Genomic DNA, 24,901 nt, shown 5'->3' with positions numbered 1-24,901 from the left:
ACACTTTGACAAATTTAGAGTTAGATTAGCGCCCGCCAACCTACCGAAGATTAAACCAAGAGTGTGCATGTGCTCAGGCCACGTATCAGAAAAAGCAACAACATCATCGAGGTACACCTCACAATTTTCCACCCCAGCCAACACATTGTGCATAAGCCGTTGGAACGTAGCAGGTGCATTACGGAGTCCGAATGGCATAACAGTATACTGATATAGACCATCGGGGGTAACAAAGGCAGAGATATCTGAAGCACGAGCAGTTAAAGGGACCTGCCAGTACCCTTTAAGTAAATCAAGTTTTGTAACGAATTTAGCAGCACCAACACGGTCTACACAGTCCTCCATGCGAGGCAGAGGATACGAATCAGGTTTGGTAACATTATTTACCTTCCTGTAATCTGTGCAGAAGCGTTGACTGCCGTCTGATTTTGGCACGAGCAGACAAGGCGAACTCCACGCGCTAGAGCTGGGAATGGCAAGGCCATTATCTAGCAAATAATCAACCTCCTTTTTAAACAATGAGCGTTTAGTAGGATTCACCCGATAAGCATGTTGTTTAATAGGAGGATTCACACCTACTTCCACATCATGTGATAGGATAGTAGTGCGGGAAGGTATGTCTGAAAATAAAATGGGGTTATTTTCAATCAAATTAACTATGTCTGCTTGAGCTACTGAATCCAAGTGCTGCAAATAATCAGGCAGATTTTTCAGAATTTTGCAGACGAGAGCCAGCAGAGCTCTTTGAATGCAAGCCATCACTCTCTGGGGAATATAGAGAAGGTGCTATAGACACAACTGAAGCTACCGGGGTGGGTAGAACTGAAGGCGCAACACTCTCAGAACGATCAAAATAGGGTTTGAGCATATTAACATGGCACACTCTGGTCTTACTCCGGCGGTCTGGGGTCGCAACTACATAATCAGTCTCGCTTAGCTTTTTTTCTATGACATATGGGCCACAGAACTTAGCCTGAAGGGCTGAAGTGAGAAACGGAAGCAAAATTAGCACCCTATCACCCACATTAAACGCACGTTTAACCGATTTGCGATCAAAATGTTTTTTCATTTTCCCTTGGGACGCAGTCAATGCGCTGCGTGCGATGTCACAAGCCGCGTGCAGGCGGTCTCTAAATTTTGACACATAATCCAACACATTTGAGGATGGAACAGTGGATTTCACCAACAAACGATCATGGAGCACCCGGAGAGGACCACGTACACTATGCCCGAACACCAGCTCAGAAGGGCTAAAACCAAGTGATTCTTGTACACTTTCCCGCACCGCCATGAGCAGAAAAGGTAAACCCTCATCCCAAGACTTGCCAGTTTCAGAACAGTACTTTTTCATCATAGACTTGAGCGTTTGATGGAACCGCTCAAGAGCGCCCTGAGATTCAGGATGATAAGCACTAGACTTTTTGTGTTCGATGGACAAGGAAGCGATAACCTGAGCGAAAACTTTAGAAGTGAAATTCGTACCCCTGTCCGATTGGATGGACTTGGGTAGACCGAAAATAGAGAAAAAATTAACCAGAGCTTTAATCACAGTTTTTGCCTTTAATGTGCGCAATGGAATCGCCTCAGGATAACGAGTGGCAGCACACATTAAAGTCAACAAATACTGATGACCTGACTTCGTTTTGGGAAGTGGGCCAACACAGTCAATAATGATATGTTATTGTCTCCCATCACCGGAATAGGTAATAAAGGAGCAGGAGGAATAACCTGATTAGGTTTCCCCATCATTTGGCAAACATGACACGAACGGCAAAAATTTGACACATCAGATTTTAACCCTGGCCAATAAAAATTACGCAAAATGCGGCGATACGTTTTACGAATACCTAAATGACCAGACAAATTGTCATGTGCGAGACTAAGGACTTGAGAACGAAAAGGTTCAGGTACAACTACCTGCTGAACGGAGTTCCACCCGAGGTTGCCAGCGCCGGGCGGGAACCAAGTGCGCATCAAAATGCCATCCACTACACTGTATGCACTCTGCGCATCCTGCGCATTAGCGGCTCCCCAGCAAACAGTGAGGGATGGATCATTTTGCTGTGCCGAAACGAAAGTCTTTATCGACATCAAACACAAATTCAGTCTTTATTGGCATCACATCAACCATCTTCTGCTTAACCATGGCGGCAGGAAGATTCACTGGTTGCTCAGAACACATAAAAGTGTCCTTCAAACTAATGTTCTCATCACAGCCCTTCCTTGCCTGTGCACGGGTCACAGCGCAGGCAGGGAACAATACCGAGGTGCCCATAGACTGATCCAAATCGATCACAGGATTCTCGACAATTTCTGGCGTTGGGAAAACTTTCTCCCCTGCCAAGTCATTGCCGAGAATTAACGAAACGCCACCGACTGGTAACTGAGCGCGAGTACCCACATGCACAAAACCGGAGACCAGGGGCGAACGCAAAAACACAGAATGCAACGGAGCGCGTAATGAATTCATCTCCACCCCCAACAGTAGAGCATCAGATCCACAAAAGGACTTATTCGAGAAAGGCAACACATCATATAAAATGAGATTGTGACGCTCCCGTATCACGTAGGATTGTGATCGGCACCTGACCTGACCTGATAGGGACACTGAACCTTTCAGAAGGAAGGGCCCAAAACATTCCTCCATTTCGTCTGACACAGGCGCCCCTGTGCCAGAGGAAAGTGGAGGAGGAATGGACTGAATGAACCCAACAGCTTTTGCTTTTTTCGGACTCTGAGTTTCTTTTCGCTGTAGAGTGGGACATGCCGAAATGAGGTGACCCTTTTCATGACAATAGAAACAATCACGAGTCTCTGACCCAGAGATAACATTAGATCCAGAACGAGGAGGGCTTTTTAACCACATTATCTACCTTCTGCTCGTTTAAGTAGACAACAATACGCTCAGGTAGACAGGATTTAAATTCCTCTAATAATACCAAATCACGAAGCTGGTGAATAGTCAATACCTTGTTCGCAGTGCACCATTTGTCAAACAAGACACTTTTCTCCCCGGAAAATTCCACATATGTTTGGTTGGCAGTCTTTTCACAAGACCTAAACCTTTGGCGGTACGCCTCCGGTACTAACTCATATGCCCGTAGTATGGTTTCTTTTACAACTTCATACTTGCGGCTCTCTTCAACAGTTAAGGCTGCACACACATCCCGAGCTTTTCCCACTTATTTGCATTGCAGTAATAGACTCCACATATTCTTAGGCCATTTCACCGTGGTTGCAATGCGCTCAAAAGTGTCAAAGTAAGAATCAAGTTCTGTCTCTTTAAAGTGTGGTACCAGAGGAATATGCTTACTGATGTTGAAATCTGAAGGGCATCCCAAAGTTCCAGAACCACTTGTCCTGCTTAGCTGAGGGGCAGGTGACCTGTCGAGCTCTGCGGCCCTGATGCGGAGTTGCATCAGCTCAACCTCCTTGGTTTTTGTTTCGAGTTCCACCTCTCGGAGGCGGAGGGCCAGCCCTAGACTATGTGAGTCCCCCCCAGCAGTGATGCGAGCTACAAGCGGGTCTGTTTCTGAGTCCTGAGGTGAGGCCTTAGCCACTCCATCCTCAAGCTCAGTGAGCGCAGGGGAGTCTGTGTCAGCAGCCGCCTCCACATTCTCACCCGAACGCCCAGCCATATTCTCCGCCAGGCCGGTGCTTACATGCTTTATGAGCCCTTTTTCAGTAAGTTTTTCCTCCACAAAAGACCTTAGTTCGGCCTTATTGGCACCCAATGGGACAGAAATTTTGAAGACTTTTGCAATCAAATTTAACTCAATTTTAGTGCATTTATCTAATTTCTCTAAAGTGGGAGAAGTTGGGAAAGTGAATGCAACCTCATCTGTTTCTACAGCGGACATTACAATGAATCAAATACTCTACCTAACCTGCCAACCAAAAAATGGAACAAAGCTTAATTGACTACTCACCAGAACCAAAACGAACCGAACCAAACCCATGAACCTGTTAAAACGAATTAAACCGAATTGAACGAATACTCAAAAAGTAACTTTCAAAAAAGGAATACGTTTCAGGGGTAACATTTTTAAACCGAGCCCCCAAATTATGTTATAATTTGGATCGATATTATGCTATAATTTGGACCGGACGAGCCCCCAAATTATGTTACGACCCCCTGTCTAGGGTAGGGGAGGTGACATAATAATGGAGGACAAAGTCGCTTTCAAAAATGAATTGATTTTATTTTCCTTTTTTTATGCAGAGATCTCAAACTCTTTTTGTCTTTTTTTCACCAGTGCCAGAAACTTCAGGGTGCCGGTTTACATTTGTAAAAAGGCTAACTAATAAAGAAAATTACCCCCTAACCTAAACCTAACCAAAGAAAAATATACATTTACTAAACTCACTTACCTAACTAAAGAATATACAAAAACAAGTAGAGAAGTGGTTGAACCAAACAAAAAGACCAAACACCCCTACAAGGCGAGTGAACAGATAAATACAATACTTAATAGAAATGACAAATATATACAGAAAACTCTGAACTCAAAATAATAATGGTCAAAAAACAACAGGTTTAACTAATGGGATTGTAGGTTAAACCGAGTAACTGAAATAAGTCAACTGAAGGGCAAACAAAATAACTGATCGTATCAAAAGTCACTGAAGGACAAATGAACAAACCGAACAAAGCAAAAACAGAACAAAACACAACAAAACAGGCTACATGGGTTTGGGGAGACAGAGGGATTGAATCTCTGCTAGCTCTTTCAAATGAGAGCAACCAGTCCCCATGACAGTCAGGGCAGAATGAGCTTTTGTAGGTGAGCTTCAGAGAACAGCCAACCCTGGCTTGGGCGGAGACAAAGGGACGACGAATGGGAGCAGGGGAACAGGGCCAGAGGCTGGACCTGTCAAGCTGGACAGCTGGAAGTCAATCACTCACTCACTCATACCAGCACCACACCCAGACTCACTCACAGCTTCCACCACCACTCATGACCTTATATGGAACACAGAAACACAACAATATAATACAAGCCACACATAGCACAAAAATATACCCAAAATATAACCACACATAACATAACCATACGGCTAGGGCCGTAACACCAGCAAACCTAAAATCGCCTAGATTAAAACGCACTATCAAACGATCTTCGTCTTCATCAGGGTCTCTGACGGACATCTGTCTTCATGAACGGAAAACCCGTCTCACGAGAAAAGATAGAGTAAAGTCAAGATAAAGCTGTAAAAGAGAAAAAAGGAAGAGTAAAGAAAAGGTATGTATCCGGGGAATGTGAGAGAGAGACATAGAGGGGCAATGGTGCTCCTCCTGCTTTGAGTCTATTCGCAATTGTCCAGCTCCAAGGGGTAATGACACCCCTGTCTGTGGGAGGGCTGTGGCCTCCCCTCCCCTCTGTTACATTGTCTCCAGAAATGGGTGCGTTCCCCACATATATAACAAGGACCCTTAAGCTTCGGCATAACTGCCTTCTGTATGGCCAGTTTGACTTGATTTAGCTCCCTCAATGTCTCGAGATCCTGAGCCTTTTCTTTCTTTCTTTCTTTCTTGCGGATAAGGTCTACCCAGTGGGCGACGTGAGACGTATAAGTTGGCAAATTCATGCTGGCAAGGCCCACCACATTCTCAAGTCCGCTCCACACTGGTGGAGGCAAACCCTGCTCAATCTTGATCCGTACAAGCGCCTCCTCCAACAGATTTCGTCCGGGGTCATTCCCTGTCACGATTCCCCATCTACTATACGCTCTTGCTACAAAAGCACGGGGATTCTCTGTGTCTCCCAAAGGATCAAGGAGAATACTGTCAAGATGCACGTTGGTTGGGTAAAGACCTCTCAACGTACGCCACAGAAGACCTCTGTTTGCAGCGAAAAGTTCTGCGTCGTATACTTTAGTGTCAATGTATCTCTGAAGCCCTGCTCGAGTCAGAATATCATCTAACACATAAATGCCCACCAGCCAAGAGATCAATTTTTTAAAGTCCCCCATCGCTAACTGAGTGCTCACTGAAATTTCATCAAATTTAGAGATCCACAGATAAGCACCCTCCTGGAGTGGTGGAAGCTTGGCCACAATATCTGACATGTCTGTATGCGACAACGGCTCATAATCAAGTTGCTGACCCCTAATGATCACTGGCATTTGCTTAGTAGAGTTTGCATCCGGGCTCTTATCAGGCTGTCGTTCCAGCCCCTCCCGCTGCTCAGTCTCACTCCTGCAGTCTGGTTCCTTAAGCTTAGCTGTGGACAACATTGCAGCTATAATTTTATCCTGACGTTCTTTGAGTAACCTAGTCAACTTCTGACCTTCCTTGAAAAACAAGTCTAAGACTGCTACTTCTACTTCTCGCTTTTCTTTCCTAGCATCACCTTTCTTGCCCGTTTCCTGTCCTGCTTTGTACGTGTCGACAAGAACTTGCATCGTTTTAATAACGTCTGGATCAAAAGTGCCATATTGCGGCCATGGCTTGTCTAATCCAGGCCAGCGCTTATTCCACCTTTTGGAAATTTTGGAAATCCCTTTGAATAGGGGGTTATTCTGTTGTACAATCAACACAGGTGTCGTTGTGGGGGAAGGAGCTCTCGTTGGCTTGGCTCCCATCACTAATATCGATCAAGTATGCAAATAATATTGAATAATATATTTGATAGTTGTAGTAGACCCTTGTAGGTGCACTGTGCATGGCCAGAAACCCAATAATAATAGTGTTATTTGTTCATATAGTTTTGAATCAATGTTGAAAAGCATTAATAAACTATATTGTCACTATTAAAGGTTCATACACAGACCACGAACAATTGTCAGTCCACAACGCATCTTATCTGGCAACAGTGTTCAGTCTATGTAGACTGCATAGTTATGTTGAGAGCGTGAACATAGGGGGTAATGAGTTACTCCAATACAAATTACCATACGTTACTCTAAAATTCGGCACTGAAACTACAAACTCACTGATGTCAAACAACAAGCTCATTTAGAATCAGGGTAGGACGTGTGATTTTAGGCTGTGGGGCAGAATTGTTCTGTCAGCTTTAACCCTAATGCTCAACCTTGGTTCATGATTCCTTGGCTGAAGCACCACCCCTTGGAGGTGGGGGCCAACTTAAGACTGGACTAGTCCCCCACAGCATTAGTTAGCTACCAGCAGATCTGTGCTCAGACCATGTGGGCACGAGAGCGTCCTCTCCTGCCCCACGATCCGCTGTGAGTCCCAGGGAGGGCGTGTCAGCCGTCGCCTCCACGTCCTCACCTAAACTCACAGTCGCACTTAAATACCGGTGATTGTTTCAGTCCACACCAAATACCCTCTGTCCAACAAGCTACTCCTTGTGATCACTCACGACATCAGACTCAGAATACAATTACTATGTTCAACTCACTATTTTTTATTACTTCAGATGAGAACCTATAAGTGTTTCCCTCTTACTCAACTGCACTTATCTCTGTGTATTTGATAACTGTCCTCCTATAGCATGCGCTCTCCTAACATAATTATGGACCCCTCAACTTCTTGCTTCCAACTTCTTATTTCACGCTTGTGCAAAATACACCACATTTGTGGATGCAGATTATTGCAGGTGATGGGCAAACCCCTCACAAACAATAATATGCATTATTGTCTTCTTATGAAGATCAAGCGTTGCTCATATGTGGCTCTACATTTTTTTATTAGTCACTCACAATAATAATACACTATTTTATTAGACCTGTCACTCATCTTCTCTTGATTTTTGTCCCCCCTTGTAACTTTTACAAGCATCTCTCCCAAAAATAGTTTTCGTTCAGTACTACAGTGAATCTTCAAACGTTGGTTTGTATCAGTAGCTCTATTATACATTCACTCACCAGGCATACCCATTCAATCTTCTCTCTCACTCATACATGATGTAATCATACACTGTCAAACATAACTTCATACACACAGGCATGTAACCTCTTCATTGAACCCCATGGCTTTCTGCCTACCCCAAATCTTATACTGTCACTAACTCCTCCCTATGTCTTCAAGTTTCGACGGCCAGGCGAACATAGTTCTTCTAAGCACTCACAACTCCAAAATGATTCTGATTCCAGGTAGAGTGCACCTAGCCATGTTCACCACTAAAACAAAAAAAAGAGATCACTTTACCTATTTCAATGAGTCGATTCCATGCCTACACAAACACACTCAAATAATACATTTCAAACTATACTGCTGTTAGGCTATTAAGCTTTCAAATGGTTTTAGGGACAAACTGATCTTGTGTGATACAATGGACCGGCATCCCTCAGGTCATGGAATGGGTCTGCTTGTGTCCATCCAGATGAAAAGCCTCTGTGTGGTCTGTTTTGCCTTCTGGATCTGACCACTCAGGGGGATGGCCTCAGAAGGGGGTTTGGCTTGGTCTCCAGGGAGGTCATCCTCACTGGAAACTCCCCATGGTACATGTACGCTCAACACAAAAGAAAATAAACAATTTAATTAGCATTCATTCTTCAATACTTCAAACCACAATCTCTACATTACATTAAATGCAGAATAACTCTTAACTCTCACTCATTCACTCAAACAAAGAAGAGAAAAGACACAAGGGCCAATCACACAGAAGAGAGAGAGATCGGCACATCCTATGAAATAGGTAAAAGTTGGTGGGGGCCGAGGGACTGTGGGAGCCCACTGAGAGGTGGGGGCTTGAGGGGGATAGAGACAGGGAGCCTAGGCTCACATGCACTCACTCACGCACTCACTCACACACAAAAGGGTAAGAGACAACCAACAGTGATTGTTTGTTTGGTTCCAGAATTAAATGTCTCAAACAGACTATACTTTTTTTTGAAGAATGTAAAGGAGATTCACAATTACTACATGTTTCATTATGATTTTCCCCTATTGTTATTAACGTGGTGAAATGGAAAATATGTGTTTGCACACTTTTATAACATACTCACAGTTATGAGAACATATCTATCATTATATGCCAAACGCTGCATTACTTATTTTAAAACTCAAACAGTACACTAAAATACGTATCTGAGAACATCTGAGGTGAAAATGTGCTGTCACATAATTTTTCTCTCTCTCACTCTCAGCTATGGGCTCTAATCAGGGCCTTATGCTCCCACTGCTCAGAGGAATGGGACACTGTGATTGGTTACATCAAAGTATACCCTTCTGAGTTTACTCAAGTAAATATACTCATCACGCATCTCTCCTGCTTCACCTCCCCCCTTGAAACATGAGAATCAGGTTTCAGAAACACAGAGGAAAGCATGCAGGAAAGAGAAAGTACTCAAGTACCATATTAGCCACTACTTGAGTAGAAATACTCCCCAGGCAAAAATAACAGCCTGTGTGTGTGTGTGTGGACCCCCCTTTCTCCCCCCTACAGAGGAGAAATAGGAGAGCAGCAGACGAGTGAGAGTAGGACAACTCTCACCGTCTATCTATGGAATACACTACTTAGCAAAACATATTAACATTATCATCATCAATATTATCATTATTATTATTATCATTATAACTGCTTATACCTCTTCCCGCCTTTACGCTAGACGGTCAACCTAATCAAAACACCATCATATTCTTCAGACATAAACACACAGACTTCTCCACACGCAGTGTGGATATTAGCCACTCACAGACACAAACAAAAAACGGCAAAGACAGACACATAGACACATCCTGCAGCTGACAGGCAGACACATTGACAGACAAACAAACAAAACATTTTCACCTCATCACCTGTACACATGTATAGCTTTTACATGTATGCAAAATGTATGAAACAAAAACAAGAATACGAACCTACACACAACATAAAAAAAAGACATTAACATCGTTAACATCGCAGTAACACGGAAAACCACAGTAGCAGCTCACGGCCGCAACTCAACAGTTCAGTACACGGAAAACCTCAGTTTTCAGTGAATAAGTAGCAGCCCCTGGCCGCAACTCAACAGTTTCCAGTACACGGAAAACCTCAGTTTTCAGTAACTAAGTAGCCCGCCTTTACACTAGACAGTCAACCTAATCAAAACTCCCAATCCCAAGAACTACTCAATACCCATGTGACAAAGTACATTCGATCAACTTATTACAAAAGCAACTAAGCAACGAAAATAACCCATCACCAGAGTGACCAAGGAAAGTTCCCCAAAACAACTGAGCACACAAGTGATAAGTACAGTCCATCCACTCATTACATTAGTAACTAAGTAACGAAAATAACCTATCACCAGAGTGACCAAGTAAAGTTTACTGTTTCTTTTTTTTATATATATATATATATATATTTTTTTTTAGCTTCATGATCAGTCAGGCAAAATTATTAGGAGACAGAGCGTGACGTCTTAATCTGATGCGTAATCGCCTGACACAGAGGCATCACTGAAATGCAAGCCAGATACTTTTGACCAAAATTTCAATAAAAATAAATTCAACATGAATTCAAAACCCTCCCTCAACAAAGGCAAAAATAATGCCCCACAGACAGCACTTAAAAAAGTAAAAAAATAGGTTATTTTCATCGAAAACATCCTGAGGGACAAACTACTGAGTCAAAAAACAACTCACCTCTATTGAAGATTGTCCCTCAAATGAATTCAGAAAGTCAAAAGCTGGTTCGCCATTTGTGGTAAAATGCATTAATCTGTGGGACTATTTGCCCCTGTTTAAGGAGAATTAAAGAGTCCAGGCATTCCTTCTCCTCAGTTGATTTTATTAAGGAGAGAAGATAATTACTTACATGGTTACAGCTTTCGTCAGGACAAGAGAAAGAGTTCGACTCAGAAATAGATATTTATACCCAGTGTGTATGCACATGCATGCTATTTTCTATAGGCATGTGCACGAGGTGTATGTGTTCTGATCCAGATGCCTAAGTGTGTGTGTGTGTGTGTGTGTGTGTGTGTGTGTGTGTGTGTGTGTGTGTGTGTGTGTGTGTGTGTGTGTGTGTGTGTGTGTCCATTGTGCAGAAGAACACCCCAAGATCCTAGAGGTCAGCTAAGGTCAGATGCCCTCTGGGAAGCATCCTTTGAACTGGACATCTAGTATTAGAGCAACCATTCTGGAATGTGCACTGTAGACCACTCAGTATCAGCCTATGTCTCTGTGTGTGTGTGTTCAAATTGGGCTCTATAAGTCCATAAATGTGTATCAATTTACCACAGGACCAACCATTGTACACCCCTAACTTAAAAAAAAACCCATAAATGTGTTTTTTTTAAGTGCATAGTCCTATTTATAGGGCTATGCACATGTGTCATGTTTCACTAGCCAATCACAGTCCTGAATAGACTGTGATTGGCCAATCACGGTGCAGGGTTAGGGGGGTACACTGGTGGCCAATCACAGCGCAGGGTTGGGGGGGTGCAAATATGAAACCTCACATATAGGGGCGGTTTCACCGCCCAAAAAATCACGTGTGAAGTGGGCGGTGTGGTCATCACAGTGGTCATCATAGTGATGGAAGCTTACTTAAAAAAAAAGTGCATAATCCTTTTTATAGGTTATTAATGTCATCATGTGTCTCTCTAGCCAATCACAGTGCTGAATAGAGTCAGCCAACAGAGTCAGCCAATCACAGTACAGCTAGGGGTGTACTAATGAGCCAATCACAGTACAGCTAATGAGGTGTCCCAACCCCACTTATAGGGGCGGCTACACCGCCCAAAAATCAGAAATATATTTTTTCAAATGTATAGTATGAATCTGTAGTATTAGCACACCTTATGGTAAGAACGATGGTACTAATAGTGGGCAAAGGTGGATTTAACATAGCTTTGACCAATAGAATACATTTAATCATAGAACCTTTTAATCATTATTATTATTTTATTTTGTATTATTTATGAATGTAGAATTTCTTTTTACTATTTATTGTGTAGCAATAAAAGGCTGAAAGCACTGGCTTTGTCACAGGCCTAACAGGGCTATTCAACTAGATTAGACAGGGGGGCAAAATTGTTGAATGAATTGAGGTCGGGTGCCAAGGAAATTTGTAACCAGTTAACACCAACGGTTAATATCAAATTTTCTTTTAATTGTTAGTGAAAATGCACTTTTACCCCCAACCCAAAGTGGTGCCTGGAGGCAGACGCACAGCCACCACGTAAAGTATCATTTATAGTCGGACTTAAGGATACGTAACGAGCGCCGGCGCTCCTTACGTTGTCGTTTTTGTCTCCCCCCCGTCACCTGCGGCTCCAGTTTTTCCTTCCATGCAGTCGACATTCACCGTCAGGCCGACGTGCACGTTGGTGGTAGTACCATTGGCGCCCGTTGGCAGTAGGCCTATAAGGAAAAAAATGTTTTCCTTGGGCCCTCTTTCTCCAAAAAAAGACCCACGTTGGTGGAAGTACTTGAGTAAATGTACTTAATTACTTAGACCAATAGCCGACCCACGGTCTGTGACAAAATGAACCCAGCCATTCCCTAAACACACACACACAACAAATAATATAGCACAGTGCAGTAGGGGTCGAAACTCACGTTTTGTAGACAACCATTGTTTTTGTCTAGTTTGTGGACTAGTTTGTGTCTTTTATTGCGTTGTTTTGGCTAGATGCTACAATACTAGCTCAATGTTAGCGCTGTTGCCAGGTTTTGTGAGAGAAATAAGCAACCCGGGGCCTGTTCCTCGAAAGGTGAATTAAATAAGCCTGGATTTAAGTCAAATCCAGGCTTGACAAAGTCGGGTCCGTATAGCCTGGTTTATTCGGTTCCTGGAACGCCAAGCCAGGCTGAAAAGGAGCGACTTTGTCGAGCTAGGCCTTGTCAAGCCAGGCTGTGTCGAGCCAGGATAATGAAGCCAGGCTTCACTTATTTCTATAAAAGACCATGAAAGTCGATAGCAGAATCCTTGAACTTGACCAATCATGGAGCCCAAAACCAGAGCGGCGTTCTTCTCTGTGGCTGAACAGCAGCACTGCAGCAGCTCATGGAATCTTACAAGGAAGTAAAATTTATAATAAGCAAGAAAGGAAACGCGGCCGCAATAAATATAGATCCAGGGAGAAAGCGTGGCAAAGTATTGCCGACAAATTAAATGCACAAGTTGTCCAAAAATATGCAATTAATTTATATACAAATCCATAAATATATAATTCAGTTAGGTTTAAACATAAGGAGTTTAAGTGAATGTTGGAATTATAATTATAAACACTTAGAATAATTTTCTAATTTCAAATTTCTAAAATCGAAGATCTACAAGGGAAAAGCTTGCCTTTTGGCGGCCGGGGGTCCACGGTCCACGGGGGTCAATGGGGGTCCGGGAGTACACGGGGGGCCCGGCCCCCCGTGTACTCCCGGACCCCCGTTGACCCCCAACAGAGGTCTGGGGTATACGGGGGTCCACGGGGGCGGGGGTCCATGGGGGTCCGGAGGTCCATGGGGGTCCGGGGGTCCACGGGGGTCCGGAGGTCCATGGGGGTCCGGGGGTCCATGGGGGTCCGGGGGTCCACGGGGGTCCGGAGGTCCATGGGGGTCCGGGGGTCCACGGGGGTCCGGAGGTACACAGGGGGCCGGGGGTACACGGGGGTCCGGGGGTCCACGGGGGCGGGGGTCCATGGGGGGCCGGGGACCCCCGGCCGCCATAAGACAAAAACATTTCGGGCTTGTAGATCTTTGATTTTCGCATAAGAATTGAATAAGTGTAGAAAAACTCATTGGTTTATGATTGGAGTCATTGGACTAACAGCTATTTCACAAAACTTGAAGAACAAGGCACTGGATTAATAAAGCTTGGCTGTTAGCCTGCTCCTGACCAGGCTAACTTCACAGCTAAATTGCCATGGTAACTAAGCTAGGCTTGCTTCAATTCTCTTTTGAGGAATCGGATAAGGCTAAACTTAGCCAGGGTGAACTGGCTAAACTAATCTTCAAGATAATTCACCTTTTGAGGAACCGACTCAGCTCTAATCCTGGCTAAATTAAGCCAGGATAGGTGGTAAAGCCAGGCTTTAGCTCTAATTCACCTTTTGAGGAACAGGCCCCTGGTCTATGAAAACAAGCCCAAAAGAATCGACTGGGCCACATCACATGAAAATAGCAGATCTACAATATATATTTGAGAATCACTGGTTTAAATAATAATTGGCCCAAATAAGCAACTACACTTTAGAAACAAGCCCAAATAAAACCGCAACCACCAATTAAAAATTGCTTGTTTGTTTACAAGCAACTTTACAGAAAAATAAGCCCAAAGTCGCTTATAATAAGCAGACATGGCAACATTATGGGTACGGTACATAATCTCGCAACTGCCATCTAGTGGATGTATAGGTGTATTACGCCTGTACACTTTAAAATAAATAAAATAACCCCTAAATAACGTGAGCGACCATGCATGTGTCCGTAAAGAACGGACGGAATCCCTCACCCCCTGACGCACGTTTCAGACCCACCTAGGAACTTTGAACGGGCCTTTAGACTGCAATTCTGCCTGATTTTTGCCAGACCCAGGGGGTCGGCCTACAGGAGGCTGTGTCGGTCGGTCTGTCGGTTGGTCGATCGGTCTGTCCCTCTTTTCCTACAGGAGCCATTCAGATTTCAACCACTAGGGGTCTGGCAGAACCAGGTCTCCTGGTCTTATTGTCTCCGCCAGGCCGAGAGGCATGGCGAGAGAGTATGTTTTGCCCCCTGTCCGTCCGTCCGTCCGTCCGTCCGTGTGTGTGTCCGTCATTCTGTCTGTGGACAGCTAATCTCCGGCACCGTTGGCTTGCTCGCAGTGAAACTGTGCACACACACTCCCTGGATGCCACAGCAGAACCTCTGCCCCAAATTTTTCACATGGGCCTTTTATAGCGCCACCAGGAGGCAGATTTGTGCAAAACATATTTTTTGACAGTACTCCTACAGATTTGGTCCAAAAATCCCGTAAATCGGTACACAGTATCTCTATAGTCATTAAACAAAACGGGTCTTTCAGATTTTTCATATTTCATCCTGATTGGCTAAAAATGGCTTCCAAAGTTTGCAGGAGTGCTCCGTTTTGAACAAAATGCCTCAAATCATGAACACAGCATGCAATTTCCTTGACATTTTGCATGCATATTCCCACTATGCCGAGGATGAAATGCCACTTGAAAATGTTCAAATCAGCCTCATGGTGGCGCTATAACAGGCCCATTCGTGTTTTTACCTATAACTGCACCGATCTGTGTAAAACTTTGTAAGCGCACTCCCTAGAGGTCAAGGAAAAACCCTTGCCCTGCATTTTTCACATCTGCCTTTTTAGAGCGCCACCAGGAGGCCGACTTATGTAAAACACATTTTTGTATATTACTCCTTCCGATTTGATCCAAATTTCACGCAAATCGGTACACATGATCTCTATAGTCATGTGATCAAGACGGATGTGTTTGATTTTTCACATTCCATCCTGATTGGCTAAGATTGACATCTAAAGTTTGCAGTAGTGGCTTGTTTTGAACAAAATGCCGCAAATCATGAATGCAGCATCCGATTGTGGTCAAACTTTGCACGCACATTCACACTATGTTGAGGAGCAAATGCCACCCTTTTAACATTGGCCTGTTATAGCGCCACCAGCAGGTCTGATTTAGCAAAACACATTTTTTGAACAAAATGCCTCAAATCATGAATGCAGTGTCCGATTGCCGTGCAAGGCCTGAGAAGAAATGGCACCCTTTTCACATTGGCCTATTATAGCGCCACCAGTAGGCCACAATAACCTACCTGACCTGGCGGAGACCTGTGCTCCGAGGAGCACTTTTTCTAGTTTTAATTTTATTTAAGTTAAACACAGGGAAATAAAGTACCATGCGCAATTCAAGAAGTTCACAAGCTGACATATAGTCCATGAGCCAGACAAGATTTGATTATCAAATGAGTGGCCAAAACCGTACCTGTATTAAATTGTTTATAGGGTCAATATAAGTAAATAGATATATGATAACCTTTCCACAGGAGCAGCTTTTTCATATTTATCATATTTATTTTATATTTATTTTCACCATAGTACATGACAGGTGAAACAATGACAACATTTAAAAAATAGTTATCATAATGAAACTTCCCCAGTTGATTACTTACATGAAGACAATGATGAAGTATTACAAGGTTTCTGAAATTGTATATTTAAATATGCAAATTAGGCATTTAGTCCATGAGCCAGAGCCCCAAAATTGAGCCATGATTATCAAATGGGTGGGCAAATCCAGGTTTGATTTTTTGACTAGCTGTACATCTCTAGTTTACAGTTTGGCATGATAACCATTGCAGACTAGTAGCTTAGTGGTAGTTATCATGCGTTGAATATGTGGACCCCTATATTGTCACATGCAAATTGTATGAACAACTTTTGAGCCTTATTTTGTGTAGAGAGCTATGAACCCACTTTCCTGCATAATTCAAGTATGGGGAATTGATTGAAATGGTTATTTTACTACTTCAAAACTTCCATATATGCTTAAATAGCCTTTTAATGCAAGATTTCACACACACATACAATAAGTTTAAAATAAGGCTACTAAATATCCACATTTTTAAAGTGTGTGCTGAGAACCAACACCATTGCAGACTAGTAGCTTTGTGGCAGTTATCATGCATTGAATATGTGGACCCCTATATTATCACACGCAAATTGTTACAACAAATACATTATCAACTTTTGAGCCATTATTGTGTAGGGACCAATGAGTACACTTTTCTGCACAATTCAAGTATGGGGAATTGATTGGAATGGTTATTTTACTTATTCAATACTTCCATATATGCTTTTAAAAATGGCTTTTTAATGCAAGATTTTGCACACAAATTGAATAATTTGAAAATAAGTCTTATAAATATCCCCAATTTGAAAGTATATGCTGAGAACCAACATGTTCCTAATGTCTATACAAAAAAGAGGACCTGACAGTGCCTGGCCCCTGATGTGTCCCAGAACCCCTGAACCTTCTGTCCTTCTCCCTGCCATATCCCTCCCTTGGCCTTGTCATACACTCCTCCTTTGTATCTGTCTCTATATTGTTTTGAAAAGTAAAACTGAAATGTTTACCAATACAACAGCCTCCGTCTGCCTTCTGGGTCCCCACTTTCCGTATACATTTCCACATAACTAACTCATCTTACTTGATAAACTGATCATTTGGTCCTTCAAAGTCTTTGTGTCACATGAAACAAACTCATTCGTTAATTTTGACTTGGTGTATAAGACGGTATAACAAACAAAAACAAAACTAAATTTTGCCATGCACCAAAACGTGTTTTTTTTATGCCTGCTCAGTGCTCACAGTATTTTCTTATTTATGGAGTGATACATTGAATATTCTCTCGTTAAAAAAACATTCATGACTCTAACATCTTAACAAAATGAAATAAGACACTGGCTTTGTCCAATGTTCCAATGTTGATCCTGGAAAGTTATGCACATTTGGGCATATTTTCCTATATAATGCCTCATTTGCATATTTAAACATTCAATTTCAGAAAACTTGTTATACGATAAATCATTGTCTTCATATAAGTAATCAACTGGGGAAGTTTCATTATGATAACTATTTCTTAATTTTTTTTCATTCTATTCACCTATCATGTTTGTATGGTGAAAATAACAAAATGTGTGATAAATACGAAAAAGCTATTCCTGTGGAAAAGTTATCATATATGTATTTACTTATATTGACCCTATAAACAATTTAATATAGGTATGGTTTTGCCCACTCATTTGAGAATGACATCTTGTCTGGCTAATGGACTAACTGGCTTGTTTCAATTGGGGTTCTTTTGTACTCAATTCATAGTGACATTAAAAGACAGACAGATGTACACTACTATGCAGAACATCATATAAACAGTTTAAAATGAAAAAAGAAATGAAAAAAAAAGTACAGTAAGAAGTACGAAGGGGGGGGGGGCTTCTTAAGGTAACAATGTATATGCTAATGGTAGCCTATCTGTACCGATTTGAATGGAGGAGGTTTGCCAAAGTGATGAAATGGTGTTTCAGTATTTCCGAACGCAACTACTTTGAACCTTGCCTTGCCTGCACAAACAAGGAAGTTACAAATGCATGGATGGCCGAACTGCTTTGTTTATAGTTATTTAAAAATGTGTTATTGTAGCAGTGTTTTGGAATCAGCCTATACCAGAATCAATAAGCAACCAAACGATCTGTTTTATGTAGCTAATTTGAACTGTAGAATGCATGGTTATGGTTTAAATAGGCTATATACTTAAAACAAATAACCATCACTTATTGTAGGCTATACCACATAATCTGCAGTCTCACCATACTAAAATATCTTCAAACAAATCTAAATGAATTACAAACTTACTAGGTGGATGTTGACTTCTGCGTTGTTGAACGTGTGCTACTGTAGGCTAACTGTTACTGAAATCACTGGCTTTCTCCTTCATATTGGCGGGCAGCCAGTCACCTAACCTAACGTCAGATAGCCCGCCAAGCCCCCAGAAGCACCACGGAGGGTTATTGAAGCCACCTAAGCCTGGTGGCCAAATCTGGTATTTCAGGACCTCCGCATGTAGGACGCTACTGCGCATGCTTCTACCGTCTGAAATGTTAGTGCGCCTGCTCAATTGGCTCCGACGTTGGCGCTGAACCAAGGAAATTAGAAAAGAAGGAAGGGACAGCCTAGGGGGCAGGCCGACGCCATTGCTTGCATGGCAGACGCCATTGATGCTCATGGGAGCCAAAACTGGAACAGGAAGTGCAATGAAATGCATTGCCGTCTATGGGAGCTGGGTAGACGAGCCAGGACAAGAACGTGAACACAATTTGTTTTTGAATGATTGCGACCTTTGTCAGACAATCGGTTCAGGGATATCAAAGAAGACATTTAACACGTTGTTTTGGGAGCCTTTTTTTTTTGTGTGTACTATTTAATTTTATTGAGGTATCTAAAGAGCACAGACTGCCTTTCTGCCTCGGCTGTATTGGCTGTCATCGCGACTCGCGAGACTGCGTGTCAACGACACTGTCTTGTAAACATCAACACAGTGTTGGAGAGATAGCTGCGAGTCTGTGTCGAACCGACCGAAGGAGCAAGCAAGAGTTGATCATTTTCCGAGCATGAATGTATCTATTGCTTTGTGTGTTCTTACTAAGTTTGAGTAATGTAATTGCTAAAATTAACATAGTTTACGTTTATATCAGTTTGTTAGGCTGTGGTAAGCTATGCAAGCCAGTTGCCTCTTGTAAATGTCTCATTTCTAATTATCGTTTGACGTTTAAAACAAGCTCTGTAAATGAATGATGTTCTGCATGCTTGCCATAATATATAAGATACTGTTACTACTACACAGTACCCTACAGTATCGATTTTGACCATACTATCATACCGTGCTGATGCTCGGTAGTGCTTGTTTTTGTGTCTGACTGTGTGCTTGCGTGTGTCCCTGTTTACACACATTTTTAAAGTCCTTACAAGACAAGAAGTCAGCGGTGGACATGTTTAAAAACATGCATTTTCACAACCATAATGATAATGCTGATAGGTCAGAATCATTTCAGCATCATGTCACTATGAAGCTATGACATCTATGAAAAGTTGAATGTGCAACACAATTCTAAACAGTGTGTACTGTGTAGTGGAAACGTTGAAGACCCCTGATGTAATAGTTCACCAGGGATATGTTCTTGATTGTTTTTACTTCAGAAGACAGCATCTTTGAAAAACAGCTCATTTTGAAAAAAAAACTAAAAACAAAAAACATTCCTTCTATCTACTGAGCAGTTCATAAGGAAAACAGGATTAAGGTCCTTGCACACTGGTGCATTTTTTTGGTGCGTTTTATTAATCCGAATTATTATAATGATACACAATAGTAAGTATATTTGTTAATGTTAAGAATCGATAGTGTGAATTAATGTCAGCTTTAGCCTTACATACTACAATATTTGACCATTACACAGATTTTTACCAAAATAGTATTTTTATTTTGTTGGTTGTTTGTTTTAAAGCCCCAAGGTGTAACATGCGTAAAATGTATGTTCATCTACATACTTTTCTTGACAAACAACAATATCATACTCTTAATAGTTTTGAAAATAGTTTTTTGTGGCTAGAATGATGTACGTATGAGCAAGCATAAATTCCCATGAAACACATGCAAATTGATGTAGGCCTGAAGAAAATGGAAAAAAGGGCTATGTGTTTACTAGATAGTACAGTATGATTGCATATTGTGGTACATTTTTTCTGTTAGAAGCCATTGCTGAAAATGTAGATAGTTGTATTATATATTAGCTATAATAATGATAGAACCGGACAGCTTTTGTAGATGTAAACATATTTGTCTAGCATCCAATTGTTAGACCCTGATTATAACCCCAAATTTCTATTTCATTCGATGTATGGTTATAAGGTTACAATTCAACTCAGATAAGTATAATCTGACACACTAACTATGTTCTCAAACTAGGTTCACGAGTAGTAAATGTATGTATATCTGAAAATGTATCAGTATTTACTTTTACTATAAATGACCATAATTTATGGTATAGACCAAGATTATTAGTTTGAAATTCGGTTTTGTAGAATTACAGAATTGTTAAATGGTTGGTAATGGTTTTCTGCTTATAATTAAAACGGTATTAGGTGAATGATGTAGTGACCATATCATATTAGAGGGTCTACTTGCTGTTAAGGTTTAGAGAGAAAACGGAGATAGAGAGATTAGTGTGTGCTAGAGGATGAGAGAGAGAGAGAGAGAGAGAGAGAGAGAGAGAGAGAGAGAGAGAGAGAGAGAGAGAGAGAGAGAGAGAGAGAGAGAGAGAGAGAGAGAGAGAGAGAGAGAGAGAGAGAGAGAGAGAGAGAGAGAGAGAGAGAGAGAGAGAGTGTGTGTGTGAAAGGTGAGAGAGAGGGGGGAAGAGAGAGGAGATTGAGAGAGACAGATGTTAAGAGAAGCCACCACTGACCACTAGATGTTTTTTGATAAAATAGCTACAAATACATTGGATTAGAGTAAAACAACAACGTGCATAACATCTTTTTTTTTTAATGAGTGTATCATCACTCCCTGAGCATGTGCAGGTATGCACACAAAAGTAGTTTGATAAAATACAACTGATATTATAAAGCATAAAAAGTTACTTAAAACACCCTAGATATTGCTCAAGGTATATATTTAAGCAATATATTACGTAAAAAAGTGAATAATCCTTTAAACTCTGGGGGATACGTGGAGGTGGTAATAAGGGTCTGTGAGAGTTGTTACTGTTGTACTGTTAAACTAACTATAAGCTACAACTTGGGGCATAATTTTGTTTGAGCCTGATAATATGTGTGTGTAAAGTGTTAACCCTATTAAATCTAAAACTTTGTCCCCACACAAACCCATATTTACATCATACAACTGTACTACAGTTTAAAATAACCTGAAACATTTTATTTGTAATCTTATATTCCTAAAAAGGAAGAGTTAACATTCATAGCATAGTTTTCAAAAGTTTTCAACACTTGTTAAAGGAGGAAATGTGAGACTGTGTAATATTATTAGGGAATTTAAAAAAAATACCACGTAAGAGCAGCTTTAAGTTATTCTTCAAGTGAATAATCATTAAATAAACAAAATAGTTTTAAGCACACATATTTTGACTTTTGCTATAGGCAAGTGCAAAAATGTCAGTTTCTTTAACAAAATTAAATCTGACTTCCCCCGGGGAACCAAAGCCAGGAATCATAGACAGTGGTGTGTCTTTCTGATGTTTGGGTTAACATTTTGTTCATTTCAGTTTGCTTAATAGACAGTGGTGTTTTTTTATTTTCTTCTGTGGTGTTATTAGCCTATTTGTCATTACTAATACTATCCATGTTGGGTGAAGCGGTATTCACTTTTCTATTAAAGCATGATATGACATAGCAAGAAAATGTTATGTTGATGAGTAAAACTTAATTTATAAGGACTCTGTGACGCAATGGTAGTGCGTCTGACTCCAGATCAGAAAGTTGCGGGGTCAAATCCTGTCGGGATCAGTCTTTATTCTATGAGTTGAATACAAAGGACCCCAAATGGGAAACAGGTTTTCTTGGTTTTAAAATCCTCTTAACAGACCTTGTATTGAACTGTACTTCCCTGTGTTTGCCTCTGCATACTGTTAATAAAGTATTCCATAAAAAAAAAGTTGACCAGCATGGATGCAGGGTTCCAATGGTAAACAGGCAACCAAATAAACAAGCAAGCAAAATTGGAACGAACATAGCCAATCAACAAGCATCGTGAGTAATTGGAACGAACATAGCCAATCAACAAGCATCGTGAGTGCTATGATCCAAGTATCACTTGGGGATTTTGTATCTCCCAGCTGCCCACCATGGGATCCACAAATAAGTAAAGTTAAAACAAAGAATAAAATGAATTAAATGAATATTTTGGATGCTGTTATTTGACAGAAATGACAGTTTTTGACTTTCCAATAATTAAAAAAGATTGAAAGTAACCAAATGTGCTGGTTCATTAATATACTTACAGCAATGATATCATGTCCACTATAATTGCTTTGTGGTATATTCCACCAATCATTCATTTTCTCAGGGGTTTCTTTCACTATTGAGGAAAATGTATTGTATTTTATTTTTGACACAGTGGACAATTCTAATGCACACCCTAGTTATAAGGCTTAGTCAGCTTGATAATATTTCTAACAACTAGTAATATTCCATCATGCATTAGGGGTGACACTAAATAATTTTTTTTTTCTAAGGCCACGTATACAGCAAATAAGATAGTTTGAAAATGTATATTTATTAGGAGATGTTTAGTGTAACGTTAAGCTTTATCAAACCTAAACTTTAAATTTATAATTTATATATTTGAAAACTGTGGATTAAAAAGAGATGGCAGAGATGGCATAGAAAAGTAATGACCAGTCTGTCATCTGTTTACATGGGTAACTTTAATCCTGGCTAAGCTTCCCTGTGAAAGATGCATTTCAATTGGCCTGACATCCTTGTTTTCTAAAGGTATGTATGCAGTAAAAAAGTTATAAATGTTTATTATGGTGTTATTGGTTAGGGTTGTCTTGTGTCACATCTTAAAAGGTTTAGTATTCAACAAAATCAGTGACTTACAATAAGTAATACAGATCTTAGTTTCAAGAAAAGTTATTTGGAAACATGTAAATATACGTACTACTTATGAAATTAGTTTGAGAATGCTGACAATGTGGTCTGAATTTAGTTTTTGGAGATGGCTCGGAAATGTTATAAGTGCATCCGTTGCTAGATGTTTTGAGAGATCATGTTCATGATATCGCACAAGATCAGAAAAGTGTCAAAATCAGAGACTTACAATAAGTAATACAGAATCTTGTATTTAATGCAAAATATTCGACCTATTGGGAGATATCATGCCGCGTGTGTAGGTTAACATAGTAGTGTGTAGTTGATAATTCCACAAATGTGGGAACTGTGGAAAGTGGGAAAAGTTTTGAAGATGACATTTTGAAAGATACAATGTGAGTAACCTGATATAGAAATGGGTGACCCCTAATGCTATAAAATGTTTCTAAAATAGCTGATTCTACTTCTATTCTATCCAAAAACAATGCATATACAAGTCAATCTGTAGTCTATTTCCTTCCAATCCCAACATTCAACAGCTATCATCAACTATACTCATAAAATGTGTGTACGTTAACATAGTAGTGTGTGGCTGAGCGTGTGTTGTATGAACCGTAAGTGTGACTTGTACGTGGGTGGGCGCTTCCCTCCACGAATAGCGTGAGGAAGTCATACTTACCTGGCAGGCAGGGGAGACACCATGACCAGAAGATAGTTCACCCTCAGTGAAAACGCATACTTACCTGGCAGGGGGAGACATCGTAACCAGATTCCTGGCTTTGGTAAGTCATACTTACCTGGCAGGCTGGTGAGAAAATATGATCCAATGCACTCCGTTATCCTGCATGCACTAGGATAACTTTAAATACTTTTGCTTTCTATGATTATTTATCCAGTAAACCAGTTAGACCGTGTTTTTTTACATGGTGATGTTGGTTAAGGTTGCCTTGTAACATCTTAAAAGCTGCAGTAAGTTAGTTAGAAAATATATATTGGTTGGGGTCGGTAAGTTAATCTATTCTTTTGTTTAGAAGTAAGAAGTAAAAAAGTGTCTTAAAAACTGACAGTGAAACCGTTATTGTGAATGATCTCATAGATGGTTCACCCACATCGAGGCTCAGTCATTGGTTAAAAAATAATTACCCAGCATGCATTGAGGGTAACTTTTAAATACTTTTGCTTTTCTTTTGCTTTCTATGACTATTTATCCAGTAAACCAGTTAGACCATGTTTTTTACATGGTGATGTTGGTTAAGGTTGTCTTGTGTAACATCTTAAAAGCTATAGCTAACCTAAACTTTAAAAACTTTTGCTTTCTATGACTATTTATCCAGTAAACCAGATAGACCATGTTTTTTACATGGTGATGTTGGTTAAGGTTGCCTTGTGCAACATCTTAAAAGCTGCAGTAAGCTAGTTAGAACATATATTGGTTGGGGTCAGTAAGTTAATCTACTCTTTTGTTTAGAAGTAAGAAGTAAAAAAGTGTCTTAAAAAACTGACAGTGAAACCGTTATTGTGAATGATCTCATAGATGGTTCACCCACATCGAGGCTCAGTCATTGGTTAAAATATAATTACCCAGCATGCATTGAGGGAAACTTTAAAATACTTTTGCTTTTCTTTTGCTTTCTATGACTATTTATCCAGTAAACCAGTTAGAACATGTTATTACATGGTGATGTTGTTTAAGGTTGTCTTGTGTAACATCTTAAAAGCTTTAGCTAACCTAAACTTTAAAAAAACATTTTTTATTTTTAAACCAGTGGTGAAAAGGTTAGAGACTAGAGCCAGTTGCCAGCCTGTCTCCCTTCTGAAGCGCAACCTGAGTCCTGTCATTACATCAATCATATCAAGTTGTACTCCACTTGTAAAAAAAAAAGTTATAAATGTT

General features: G+C 40.8%; 1 protein-coding gene across 1 annotated transcript in view; it reads left to right on the top strand.

Annotated features, from left to right (window-relative positions):
* Window positions 1-7,147: 7,147 nt before the first annotated feature.
* Window positions 7,148-24,901, top strand: part of LOC308090030 (activin receptor type-2B-like) — a gene marked incomplete at both ends in the record, with an annotated part of 79,849 nt that continues 62,095 nt past the window's right edge. The window contains 2 exons of the mRNA XM_080435056.1: window positions 7,148-7,188; window positions 7,994-8,058. Of these exons, the coding sequence (XP_080291182.1) occupies window positions 7,148-7,188; window positions 7,994-8,058 (106 nt within the window). The remainder of the gene's footprint in view (window positions 7,189-7,993; window positions 8,059-24,901) is intronic.

Source organism: Gymnoscopelus braueri (genome assembly GCF_963280865.1).
Source record: "Gymnoscopelus braueri genome assembly, chromosome: 8".
In the NCBI taxonomy this organism is placed as follows: Eukaryota; Metazoa; Chordata; class Actinopteri; order Myctophiformes; family Myctophidae; genus Gymnoscopelus; species Gymnoscopelus braueri.
This window is presented reverse-complemented; position numbering and strand designations above follow the sequence as displayed.